Below are 13729 nucleotides of genomic sequence, written 5' to 3'. Positions count from 1 at the left end.
AGAAACTCTCTAGTAGTCATCATATTTGCCTAAAAAAGGTTTCCGGTTCAAACCAGGGCTGAAGCATTTTTAGGCACAAAAACCATTGCCCAGTTGGGATGAGTAAAGCTTCACTATTCTATTCTATCCTATTCTGTTTGAAATTCCTTTCCCAAACATATTTTTTTTTTACTGGATATTACATATATATTAACTTCATTGCTCCTTCATTGAACAGGACAAGAGGTTACAGAAAAGTGGATGGATGGATGGATGGATTAACTTCATTGCAAAAGTCCAGTGAAATAAATAACCTCATTGGCTAATTGATTAGGCTTTCAGTATTTCTTCTTATTTTCTGTTAAATTCTCGGATGATCATTTCTGCTTCTGCTTTAAATGTTTACCGCGGTGCTTCTCCCGTTGCTTCGGCAGCCTGTCAGTTGTACCCTCCTGCACCTCCTTCCCGCTTTTTCACATCGGCTCTGAGCCTCTGGTGCACAGCTCCTTGCTTGCTGGCAGAGAATCTTCTCCTGCGGACCCCGACCCACACGCTGCTGTTTGCTTTAGCAGCTAACAAAGGAAAGCTGGGCCCGTAAATACTTTCCAGCCCCACCAGACACTAAAGCCTTTCATGGCAGATGGGGGTTGGGTTTTGGAAGTGCCCTCCAAAAGCTTTACAGCCGGGGTCATAGCAAAGTCACAAGTCATGCCGGTGATGGATGCCTGAAGCTCTGTCAAGCTCAAGCACCATCGCGCACACCGGGTAGGGCATGTGGACCTCGTGTTTCCATTGTATCTCGTTTGGGACAACTTGACCAAAAGTCCCATGCTGACGATGCCAGCTACCATACTGGTCCCTAAACACGCTTAGACGCCGGAGTAGGTCATTTTTGTTATATGGATATTCAGTCTGTGCCAGGCAGGAGAGGATCAGACGTTGACTAAACAGGGGCACTAAGGGAGCGTATGACTAGTGGGACACCAGCACACAGAAGCACTTTGAGAGCAGTGCAGACCCACATCAGGGGAGGCCCTAGTGGGGAAGCTGCTTCATTGTGTCTAAAGTGCAATTTCCTATTTAAATAAGACATAAGAAAGGAGGCTTCACTGCTCCCTACTGCACAGTATTTACAGTAGTACACATTACAGCAATAAAGTAGTATTATTCATAAATAAACATATCACCGTGTCTCTGTACGGGGCAAGACCTTCTGAAACTGGATGTTTGGGTAGATGGATGGATGGATGGATATAAAATTTAAAAAATGAAATTATTAAATCCCTTTTGATATTACTATTAAGATTCTGATTATGTTATATGGTGATTTGTTTCAATAAAAAAACATTAGACTGTGTAAATTGTGGTGATTATTCTGGTACCATAGAATTTGTAGATTAGAATACCTTATAAATATAATTAGAATTGCTAATATTACACCGTAATTCAATTGTAATAATAAATGCCTGACAGTACAGCAGCTACCAGTAAAAGTGGGATACTTGTGTTCAGTCTGTGCTTTTTGGGATCAAGAGCGAGGTCTGGCGGGGGGAGGGGGATGCAGTTACCTGAAACCATGGTTCTTCTTTGTAGATGTTTGTATGTTTATGCGAGGGGGGCAGAGTATTTCAACCCTCCCTCTCGGTTTCCCAGTAGGGGTTGGATCTTTGCATGCTGGGTCTTATGAGGCACCCAACACAAACTGAGGCGGCCGGCACGGCACCCGGCACAAACTGAGGCGGCCGGCACGGCACCCGGCACAAACTGAGGCGGCCGGCACGGCACCCGGCACAAACTGAGGCGCACGGCACGGCACCCGGCACAAACTGAGGCGGCCGGCACGGCACCCGGCACAAACTGAGGCGCACGGCACGGCACCCGGCACAAACTGAGGCGCACGGCACGGCACCCGGCACAAACTGAGGCGCACGGCACGGCACCCGGCACAAACTGAGGCGGCCGGCACGGCACCCGGCACAAACTGAGGCGCACGGCACGGCACCCGGCACAAACTGAGGCGCACAGCACCCGGCACAAACTGAGGCGGCCGGCACGGCACCTGGTACAATTTGAGACAGCTATGTTCTACCTTTTTTTGCTGCCTTGCCAGAATTTGCTACCATAGCAAGTCATATCTGTCAGTTTTTGCTACTGCCAGAATATCATACCTTTAGTTTTTAATGGACATATGTGTAAGACTTTATGCTATAAAAATAACTTTCTTATACTTTAAATTAAAGTTACACCAATGACTCTATGTTGAAGTTCAATGTTATCCAGCGTAGTTCTGTGTTTTTAACTATAAGAAACAAGTAAACATTGATGAACTGATGGTTCACACATGATTTAATATATGCATTACTTCACTAAATGAAATTTAAATTATAATTACACTGAGTTAATGTAAATTTGTATGGTGTGCCGCTTTTTGGGAACATGGATGGATGCATGGATGGATGGATGAAGACCCAGATTATTAGCCAAATGACTATTTCAATATTAGTCTAAATACTAGAACTCGTGGCCATAAGTGGAAATAAGCGGGAGAACATTTTAAAACAAATTTGAGGAAGCACTTCTTTACACAGCGTGTAGTCAGAGTATGGAATAGTCTTCCTGCTATTGTAGTGGAAGCTAAAACCATGGGTTCCTTTAAATCAGAGCTAGATAAGATTTTAACAACTCTGAGCTATTAGCTAAGGTCTCCCCAAACGAGCTTGATGGGCCGAATGGGCTCCTCTCGTTTGTAAATTTCTTATGTTCTTATGTTCTTATGTTCTTATTATTGCAATGAACACAACACATTTCATAGCACATAAAACACACGCAAGAATGTTACACTTAAAACTAAATAGAAAGGGAGACATTAAACCTGTTTGTCGTGTTACAAGCTGCATTGCATGTCATTGTAGTCCAGCTACCAAGCTTTCAAACTTATCATTAAAATTATGAAGGGTGGGGCAGCTCAGAAATATTGCCCCGAAATGCCTGTGGAAGATTAGGTTTCGACTGGAGCGTCCCAGGCAATTATATTAAATGCACTCATGAATCTAAAGGCACATTGTAGTTCGTTATTAAAATTGACCTTATAAATCAGAATTTAATATCATTCCCATGTCGTATACACATGTATATATATGTGCATATACTGTATCCACGTGATACATATGGTGAGGTGTGAGTGGGTGGGGCGTGACTGGGGGGTGCAGTCTGCTGCATCACCAGCAGCGCATGCTGCAGTCAGGCCTACATATAAAGCAGATGTGTGGTGGGATGCAGGGGCCTGACGGAGCGTGTAATCGCTGCTCCAGCTAAGTATGAGTGTGCAGGTACCTGGGCATCGGGGATAGTAATTAATGTTGATTAGGACTGACTCATGCCTTAAGCTCTTTAAATTCAAATGTGAGAGTAACAGCAATAGCAGACAGTCATTGAACCATGTCACCCTTACGAATCTTTAGCAATTTAAATAGCATTCCATGGATTATGCCTTCTAAAACAGAATGGGAAAATTTTTTTTTGCAACAGACGAAGCTGTTTGACCTTTTCAGGTTCTTGTTCGGTTTACCATGATACTTTCCGATTCAGAAATACAAAATTTAAAGCAACATTGTTGCAGCTGTCCAGCAAGACTTCGCAGTAGTCAAATACAGTAGATCACCTTCCTTAGTAGAAAGTATATGCCTACATTTATATTTCTGACATATCAGTTAGTGTTCTCGTGAACGCCACTAGCAGATCTCTGCCTGGCATTCCTGTTTGCTACGTGTACATACAGCACCGTGTGGAGATAGATCAAAGGATTTCCCGGTGACAGAATGTCATGTTTGCCGGCCGGTTCCGTGAGCTTCGAAGGAACTGAGCGATATGATCTGAGTCAGGGCTCCTCCCAGTATTCTGGAGGTATGAGGTCACATGCATGTATGTCAGCCGCACTGGAAATCTCCGCACTGGAAATCTCCACCCCACTGTAACTATGCACTGTGGCACTTCCGTTATGATCAGAGCAGCACCGAGACGGTCGGCCCCAGAGCATGTTTTCTAGCAGAAGGTAGTTTTAATTTACCACAGTATATTACCATTGTGGGCTAAAAATTCTGGGCCCCCTCACAAAATGTCAGCATACCCCCTGGGCCCCCTGAATCTGCCAGCCTGTCTATACCCCTTCTGCGTCCCCGTGGGAGGTCATGTGCATCACGTTACACGGCCCCTCCCTGAATGCAGCGCCCTCTGCCTTCACAGGACGTGTGTTGCATGCTTCTGATTCGAGGGACTCCCTAACTTAGCCATGTATCTTCCATGACCGTTCCAATAACCATGCCATCAGCCCGTGAAGTATTTTTGGATAGCCTAAGACGGCACTTAACACAGCCGTTTACACCTCTCTTTTACTGGCATGGGGGCCTGTTTAAGAGAAATTAATCTGTTTCAGCAACACATGTTTAATTCGAGCAAAAACTGAGTGTTAAGTGCTTTCAGATAATGCTGTCATTTATTGGAAGTGGCAGCAATTCCTTGTGACACAGGCAGGAGAGATATAACCTATGTGTTAAAGTTATTGGTTATTAAATGCCAGCCCCCTCACCGGGGGAGAGCTATTTGGCTATCAGATATGTATTCAACTGCATTGCATGAATCGATCTCTGTTTCAGCAAAGCAAAACTACAGGATGACGTTTGTGATCAGGACAAACCGACCACTGGGGTTGGTCTCAATCATTTTTCAGGCTGATCCTATTTTCCCTTTTCAAAATATGCCCCAAAAATGAGTAATAATAATTTCTCCGCTATTAAGGCTATATGGCTAATATACAGGAAATCAGATTATTATTATAGAATTATGGAAAAAACAATCAGAACTCACAATAGTTTTATTAACTTGAATAACTTAATATTTTCATTCATTAAGTTGTACTTGTTGTACTTTAAAAATGGGTGAAATGCTCAAGTTAAAATTTTTGTATTTAATTTTAAATATCAGGATTTAATAGATATTAAGTGATGCCTTTTTTCACCCAGGAACAGAATTTCAAAAGTCGGAAACAGGGACAGAGTCTTTTCTCGTATCAGTGGCATCTATCTCTTCTTAAAACGGTTTTTACTGAAGGTGAGAAGTTTCTTTATGTGTTTCACGGGTTAATTTTAACTGAATAATAATTTCAATTGAAGGGTAATGTACAACAAAATAAATTACTGGTAAATTATTGTTTCACAAATATTTTTATATACTCTGAGTAACATACAGTACAAATCATGTGAGTGTCTTGGCTAATTTGTCATTTCGGTCTGCACAGTGTACTTTCTGGTTCAAAATTTCAATTTTTTAAGTTGAAAAATTTTCAGTCATTTCAAATTTCAAGTTATATACTTTATTTTAAATAAAGAGGTAAACATCTTCTGCTAGTGACGGCTGTGGCTTCCTGACCCTCCCTCTCTGAAGATACAGGCTCAGTCTTGTTCTAATATAATTTCTGGATCCCCAGATGTTCCCAAGACAGTTGGAATATACAGTTTCTCCAGCATGTCCTGAATCTTCTCCAGGTCCTCCAGGTTCTCCACCCAGTGTGACTTGCCTGGAGCTGCTCCTATGGGCTGACTGGGTGGCTTAAAGATGCTCAGATCACCTCACCTGTATGGAGCTTCCCCACTCTTCGGAGTGACCATAATTGAATTTGACTAGTGCTAATTCTCATCCCTGTTGTTTTCACACTTTGCGCACTGGAAGTCCTGGCTGGATCAGACCCAGAAGCACAACATCATCTCCAAATAGCAGGGATGTCAGTTTAAGGCTTGGTTGTGCTTTGATATCCTGTCCCGGAAATTCACAGAGAAGTCGACGTAACTCCTGCTACGTTCATAAAGGAAACACACAGCAGGGGGTGGCCAACCCAGAACCCCATACGGCTGCGGCACCTCCCACCACACCAGCCCATATACCCAGGGGGGGACCGAGAAATCCTGGGCCCCCCCGCTCGGGCTGCCTCTTTTACTCTGAAGAAATATTAGTCCCTGACAGAATTTGCTGGGAAGGCAGAGGGGTCCCCCATGGGACAGAATAGAGGTATAATGTTTCCTGTGTATAATTCATAATTTTTTACATTCAAGGGCCCCCAGAAAGTACTGGGCCCTGTATGTCTGACAGGGTATTCATGTATTCATAAGCCTGCATACAGTCTCTCCAATCTCCAAAGCAGGGACCCACACAGACGTGTGTGAGGGAGGAGAACTCATCCAGGCCAGAATCACATTGTTCCCCCTAAATCCTGACTGCAGTGATCAGTGGGAGTCTCCACTGCACTAGCCTGACATGAGGCTTTCCCATCGAGGCTAGAACTGTAATGTCCCACAGCTGGAATACGCCACTGGACGCCCGTTCAGGCACCATCACCCCTGTTAACTGCCTTTAGTGAAATACAGAAGAGGAGCATCAGTCCAACAACAAGCGGAGCCCTGACCACCACAGCAACATCAGCTGCAAAGACAGACTGATCCACTGGAGGTTTCCCACACTGCCTCCTGGCAACAAGGCATTTCCATGTATTAAGGAGGTTCCTCAAGGTGTTTCTTCTGCCACTCAGCAATATCAGCAATATACTGCTGCACACAACCTGAGCAAGGTCCCACCTCCCCCTTCTGAAACATCAGGAATTTAGCCAAAACATCTTAAGGGCCATCTGATCTCTCCATGGCCTCTCCATGCCCAAGCGCGCTCCTCCGTCCCTGCCTTCACTGCAGCCGTTCTGGCCTGTCCGTATCTTTCAGCTGCCTCAGGAGACCCCACTGCCCTGAAGGCCTCATTTTCCTGCTTGACAGCTTCCCTCAGCACAGGTGTCTGCCAGCAGGTCCTAAGGTTACTGCCCTGACAGACACTGGCTGCCTTCAGGCCACAGCTCCTTGCAGCCAAAACAATCGAGGCCCTGAATTTAGTATATTCTGACTCAAAGTCCCTGACCTCCATTCAGCACTTGAGATTTTTTTTGAGCTGTGATCTGAACTGACCATTACCCCTACAGGAACTTCTATGACATCCCATTCTAAATCCATAGGCATGAATATGAAGTCGTCCCCCCTATAACAGCTATCACTCTTCTGGGAAGGCTTTCCACAAGATTTTGGAGTGTGTTTGAATTTTGCCCATTCATCCAGAAGAGCATTTGTGAGGTCAGGCACTGATGTTGGACGTGAAGGCCTGACTCACAATCTCTATTCTAGTTCATCCAAAAGGTGTTTGATGGAATTGAGGTCGAGGATCTGTGCAGGCCAGTCAAATGCTTCCACAGCAAACTCACCCAACCATGTCTTTATGGACCTTGCATTGTACACTGAGGTACAGTCTTACTAGAACAGAACAGGGCCTTCCCCAGACTGTTCCCACAAAGTTGGAAGTATAGAATTGTCCAAAATGTCTTGGCATGCTGAAGCTAGGGGAACTAGGGGGCTTAGACTAACCCTTGAAAAACAACCACATACCATTATCCCTCTTCCATTAATCTTTACAGTTGGCACAATGCAGTCAGACATGTAATATTTTCCAAACCCATACTCCTCTATTAGACTGTCAGTCAGGGAAGCATGATTTGTCACTCCACAGAACATGTTTGCATTGTTGGCATTGCGCTTGGTGATGTGAGGCTTGCATGCAGTTGCTCGGCCATGGAAGCCCATTCCATGAAGCTCCCAGTGGTTAATGCCAGAGGAAGATCAGAGCTGTGCAGTCACTGAGTCCACAGAGGGCTGCCGACTGTTACGCACTATGCGCCTCAACACTTACCAACCTCTGCTACTTTACGTGGTCTGCTGCTTCATGGATGAGAGTCTGTCATTCCTAAATGCTTCCACTCTGCAATAATACCACCGGTGGTTGACCATGGAATATCTAGCAGGGAACAAATTTCACAAACTGATGTATTGCAAAGGTAGCATCCTATGACAGAGCTATTCACAATGACCCATACATGTTCGTAAACCTGACTGCATAGCTAGCTGCTCGGTTTTATTCACCTGAATTCAGTGATTAGGAGGCACGTCCCAGTACTTTCATCCATATATGTTATTTCCATCAGTAAGACCAGTGCAGGAAGCACCTCATCCACTTTCTCCTAGAAGGCGGGGAACCCTGGACTGCTGTTCCACACAGGTCACACTTCTCCTCTCTACAATGCGTAGCCATGTATTGGAAGCCCGCTTATCAAATGGCAAAAACACCAGCTGCATAGACCTCAGTCTGGGGTTAATAAATATCCTCACACACATCCCCCCCCCCACCGAAGCCTTTCATCATGGGGAACTCCAAAACAGGAGAGCCTCAGCCCCCAATCGTGAGTTTGGTGCCAGGATCCACACTACGCATGGTGGTGCATATCTTTCCATCTCCCGCCAGAGCTCAGGTTCCTTCTCCACCAGAGGGGTAAGATTCCACATTTCCAAAGTCAGTGTCTACTGCCAAGGTCTGATTCATCTGCATCTTTCACATTCATGCCTACTGTACAAATAGCACTACAGCTGACTGCCATCTTTCTCCTTGTACATGAGACTACAAGATGGCTTCATGTAACTGTTTAGGATTTACAGTTAAACCCTTTTTTGTGCTTGTTCCGTTTCATTTGAAAGTTCTGCCACCATATTTTAAATATCCTGCTAAAAACTGTGCCAGAATCACCTACAATGATCATATAAATCTTAGTGAAAATTGATACAATAATCAATAAGGGACCAGAGATTATTTTAGGCTACTCTTTCATTCATTTGTTCCCCACAAATTACTTTGTTTGACAATAATGGCTCCTCAGCACTGTCATCCAGCCGATTGTGTGCTGGAGCTGATCTCTCTGCTCTCAGAAGCAAACAGCTGGCTGAGATGTCCTACGCTTTGGGACAGTGTGGGCTGTTATCACAGGCTGCATGAGTGCTGTGGAACTGTCCCAGAATCGCTCCATTGTAACACTGTAGAGATCCCAGAATGGATTTGGAAATCTTACTGGGGGCAAACATTGTTGATGGCTCACACTGGAATGTAGCCTCTCATCCACTGACAAGGTGCATAAATTGTCCCGAAGCCCTGAGCATCAATCAGGGCATGCCACACATGTGATGACAACAGTGTGATTTGGGAAGAATTCTGATTGATGTGCACAGGGTGTAATGATTTTCACTGAAAGCTTATTTACAGTAATACAGTCATTATTGCCCTGCATACTGCCTTGACAAAACTGGGCTGAAAAGTGTTAACCCTTGGCTGGGGTGAGAGTTTTGACTGTCTACAGGAGCCCCAGTCACCACCAGTAAAAGGGTGAGCTGATAAAGAGTTTAAGCTCATTTCAGCATTTTCTTTGGGCAATGGCTGATGAGAGATGTGATGAGGAAGCCAACCTGTTTGCATCCACTGTCTACCCAGCACACAGAGATAAGCACGCACAGTTGCAGTCACATGGTGTAAGTTGGCCACTAAGTGAAGACACGTGGGTGAATTCTCATCCTCTGGCGACGAAAAATCGTTTGGTCCTATGAATTTAAATTTGCTCCTTTGATTAAAGCAGTGCTCGAAAACAATAGAAAAAAACACACCAAAACAACCAATGTTCAATACCATAGAATATTCTCCGGGCGGATACTAATTCAATGCAAATTCCACTCTACAATTCTCATCCATCAATCAACGAAACATGAGGTAAAAACCTTACCTTAATCATAATACAGGCCTATAAGTACTGCTTTCAAGCCAATGCCAGCGTAAGTCTGGCTGCTTTGGATATTTCGAATAAACACCGATGAAAATTTTATTTCAGCCCTTCTGTTCCCAAGTTTGGAAATAGACTAAACGATCGTGTGAGCGAATATGGCCAAACGGTTGAATGAAAACTTAATATCAAAATGAAACAGTTTGCGCACATTCATTCATACCAAACCAGCAAAAGTTTAGATACCTTATAATGCTTTTAAAAAGTGTTTTATATTTAACGAACGTGATCTTAATAAAGAAGCTAAATTCAAATTATTCTGAGAAGAATGCATGCCAACCCAAGAGCGTCATTGTCAGAAACAGCTCTCGCTTCCAGCAAAATAATACATAGCGTCTCTGATCTTTATATTGAATGATACAGACGTTCTGTAAAAATCATTTTCAGATGAGTGGAGATCATATATGTATTGCTGTTAGTTTAGATAGCTTCTTTTTTGATGCTGTAATTAAATTTGGAACAGTAATTAGTTGCAACTGGCTTATTTAGGCTTAACTGCATGCATATCAACACGCGGCGTTCTAAATAAATTGATTGTCTATAATAATACAAGTATGGGAAGCACTACTTGGATATAACGGGTGCCGAAAATTAGTCATGGATTGATTCATAAATGTACTTTTTAAAATATGTGCATATCAAGCTTTTGAGGGAAATTCAAGAACGTAAATTACAATAAGAAAGGGACTATAGGCTGCAGGCTGTTTGCAGATACAGCAGATTTTAAGCTAGACTTTGCGGGCCATTTAACGCGCCATTAAAATTAACTGCCAAACTCCTAAGACTTAACCGTAAGCAAAGCAAGTAACGTGTCTTTCTGTGTGTGTATTTAATGTAAACGTGTGATTTACGCATTATGGAAAATAAAACTTTTTCTCGGCTTCGGTGCACGCAATCGCAATAATGCCTCCAATGTTTAGTTTCTTTAGATTTACAGTGATACTATATTAAATAGATTGATGTAACACTGACACGTCATACCATCGTAAATTCCTATAACAACCCTGGGTATTTGAGGTTTGCTGCTGTAAAAATTTTACAACTAGTCAAAGTATTTTTCTAGTGCAAATTGGTATAACTGAAACGTAATGTTTCTTAACGGAACGTTTGGTCGCCCATAATAGAACACAGTATTAATAAATTTTAGAAGTTATAAAAATTTCTTGAGTGGATTTTTACAGCACAATTTTAAATTCTGCAAATAAGATGATACTTTAAAATACTGTTGTGTTTGGCGTGTGTTTTTAACTAAGTAGGCCTATTTCGTTAACAACAGACCGACTACTACTTAAAATTATATTCTTAAACAATTTGCACAGTCAATCCTTATGCACCCGATAGAAATGAAAACAGCTGGTCAGGGCATTAACTAAAAGATTAAATGTAGACTACTAAAACAAGAAGATCGCGACAAATATTACTGTGTAGACACGTACTTTTAATATGTAGTTTTAAAAAGGACTGATGAGCCTATATACTGTTTCAAAGTTTTGAAAGCTGTGAAATTTTATTGTAAAAATATTAATACAAAATTATACGATCGTGGTTTTGTATCTCTACCCTTTCCAGATGTAACGATTTTAATTCAAACTTACCTCATATCGTTTTCATTAATAAACAATGTCATAAATAAAATTACAAGAGAATTTTTCTAGCCAACAACTTAATTTGCACTTTCGAATTGACAGGAATGATTCTATGTGATTTAATAATCCATTTGTTGCATATTGATAGCTGTAAGTGTGTCTGAGAAAAAATCTAAGCTGTCCTTGGATATGTCCACAGAGCCATCCAGAGATTTTGACAAACTGGGGGACATGGAATTTGAAAGGTGTAGACATGGATCTGGCGAGAAAATTTGCAAGTCCTGAAAAGGAGAGAGATCCAGGGCCGGGGGGCTGCAGTTGTCCATGTCGGACGAGCTCCCTGATCCCATGGTCGAGATACAGACTTGGCCGGAGGGTGATTGGTTCGAGAAATGTTTCAGATTTTCGTCACTGCTGTTTATAGGCGAGTGGATAAAGTTCTGGTAATCTCCAGGGTGCATATCTTGGGGAACATCAGGAGAATCGTTGTTTTCATCAAACAAGTAGTCCTCACTTTCCAAAAGAGCCCCGGACACATTGTTTATGGTCTGTTCCAGTACTGACTTCTCAGTGTTTCCTGCCTCTTCTACACGAATGAGTCTCCCATCCAGATTATGGTTCTCCTTGCATTGCGTCTGCCGCTTGTGTTTCATCCTCCTATTCTGAAACCAGACTTTAACCTGCCTTTCAGTTAAATCCAAAGACGCTGCGATCTCTACCCTCCTGGGTCTGCATAAATACTTGTTGAAATGAAATTCTTTCTCCAGCTCCAGAAGTTGCGTGTTGGTGTATGCGGTCCTCAATCTGCGAGATGCCGCGCTGCTATTCTCGGCAATATCGTTTGCATCTAAAGAACAAACAAATATTTCCGTGACACATTACTATTGGTATAAAAAAATATATTATGCTAGCTCAATGTACGCTACAATGTACTGCCATGGGGAAATGGCACCGATTGCAATTGCAGGGTAAATTCCGGCAGGAGTTAAAATAGTATTGTTTAGCTAGATTCTAAAACCGATACAGACGCTGACCAGCCTGGACACAGAGTTAATGAATCAGCCAGCGGCAGCTTCACTGATAGAAATTTATGACTCTAGATTACCGTCACATGCCAAACCTCTGGAACTATACTACCAGGAAATACTGTACAGAAGATAACATGATTTTCTTATTGTGTTCTTATTATTTGTCATAAAATGGTGAACAGCCATTTAATTGTAACAGTTGCACGAGCATTCTAAACATATAGTGTCAGTCATAGAATTCACTGTATACAACGCTTCTCCTACCTTTTAGAGAAAAGCAAACCGGTCCGGACTCGACGGCCGCTGCAGCAGAGACGGAAATGGGATTTTTCTTGGTGGTTTTTTTCTCTTTCATCCATGGATACTCCGGGGGAAGGGATGCGGCCGGCAAGGGGCTGCAGCCATTGAGGCTGTGTTTGGGCCGGTCGTGGCCGGGATGACTGCCGGCGTTTAAGCTGGGAATGGTCTGCTCAAAAGGAGGAGGAATGAGCGTGGAGAGTGAAAGCGTCGAGCTCTTGATTGATGAACTCTGAAATGAATCACTGACAGGGGGGAAAGACGTCAGGCACTCAGCAAGCGACGGTTGACTGTTGATAAAACCGCTCTCCTGCTCAAATTCGTAATTCATCTCCTCACCGTTACAGATTTTTAAAGTCCCCAATTACCTTAAATTTATTGCAGAAATAGAAATATTTAAAACCTCATTTATCCAATTCGATGTTTACAGCTGAATTGGGATGGTGCTGCTGTTAAACTATTGCATTGATGGAGACAAGGTTGAAATTAGACCGAAATGCTCGTCACATGATTACCTCTGCCCAATGACAATTTGGGGTTTAATCAAAAGAGGCCACCGTCTGTTTGATCGATCCAAAAAGTCCGTATGAAACGCCTAATTCCAACGGGAGAGTTTTATTTACACTCTCTATTTGTTTATTTCTGCATTCTGCATAATATTTTGATATCACTCTGTGTGCAGCAGCTCCGCGCTTCTTGTATTGTCCGTGAACATCAGAATGCTCTCCGCACCTCACAAATCATGGCAGCACCTACGTTTGACGCCGGCAGTCATTAACGGAGTAAGCCATTAATCTTAAATGTTCTGACAGAAAATCCGAACAATCCAAGCCTTCTGGGGAGGGAAGGAATCCACCCTGCCTCCCCCATCCCCATCCCCACCCCCCACTGGGACATAAAAGCCACCTACACATGAACATGTATACACGGAGCAGACTCTCTGTATTAGTCGGTTTCATATTTTCAATAATGCTAAAATAGACACAAAGAATTTCTAGTTCTATCACGATCTATATATATTTGTTTTTTGCGTCGTACAATATTTTATAGGATTCCATATTAATAACGGAAAACAATGCAGATAATTACGCTCAGATATAGGC

At 42.9% G+C, this 13729-nt stretch overlaps 1 protein-coding gene across 1 annotated transcript; it reads right to left on the bottom strand.

The window, feature by feature from the left end:
* Positions 1-11132: 11132 nt before the first annotated feature.
* On the bottom strand, positions 11133-13496 carry hoxa2b (homeobox A2b). The gene is made up of 2 exons (XM_023802590.2): positions 12594-13496; positions 11133-12148 (listed from the first exon to the last, which is right to left on the bottom strand). Exons 1-2 carry the CDS (start codon positions 12955-12957, stop codon positions 11421-11423), a joined length of 1092 nt encoding a protein of 363 aa, XP_023658358.1. The 5' UTR covers positions 12958-13496; the 3' UTR covers positions 11133-11420.
* Positions 13497-13729: the final 233 nt, after the last annotated feature.

This window comes from Paramormyrops kingsleyae, chromosome 9 (genome assembly GCF_048594095.1).
Source record: "Paramormyrops kingsleyae isolate MSU_618 chromosome 9, PKINGS_0.4, whole genome shotgun sequence".
NCBI classification, from domain to species: Eukaryota; Metazoa; Chordata; class Actinopteri; order Osteoglossiformes; family Mormyridae; genus Paramormyrops; species Paramormyrops kingsleyae.
Note: the sequence above shows the minus strand (reverse complement) of the source record. Positions and strands in the feature narration are given on the sequence as shown.

What these genes read in the sequence shown, in the direction of transcription:
- hoxa2b (XM_023802590.2), bottom strand. Translation starts at nt 12,957, where the DNA reads ATGAATTACGAATTTGAGCAGGAGAGCGGTTTTATCAACAGTCAACCG. An exon ending in GGTTTGCTTTTCTCTAAAAG is followed by an intron (nt 12,149 to 12,593) that starts GTAGGAGAAGCG and finishes TTTGTTCTTTAG; the next exon opens with ATGCAAACGATATTGCCGAG.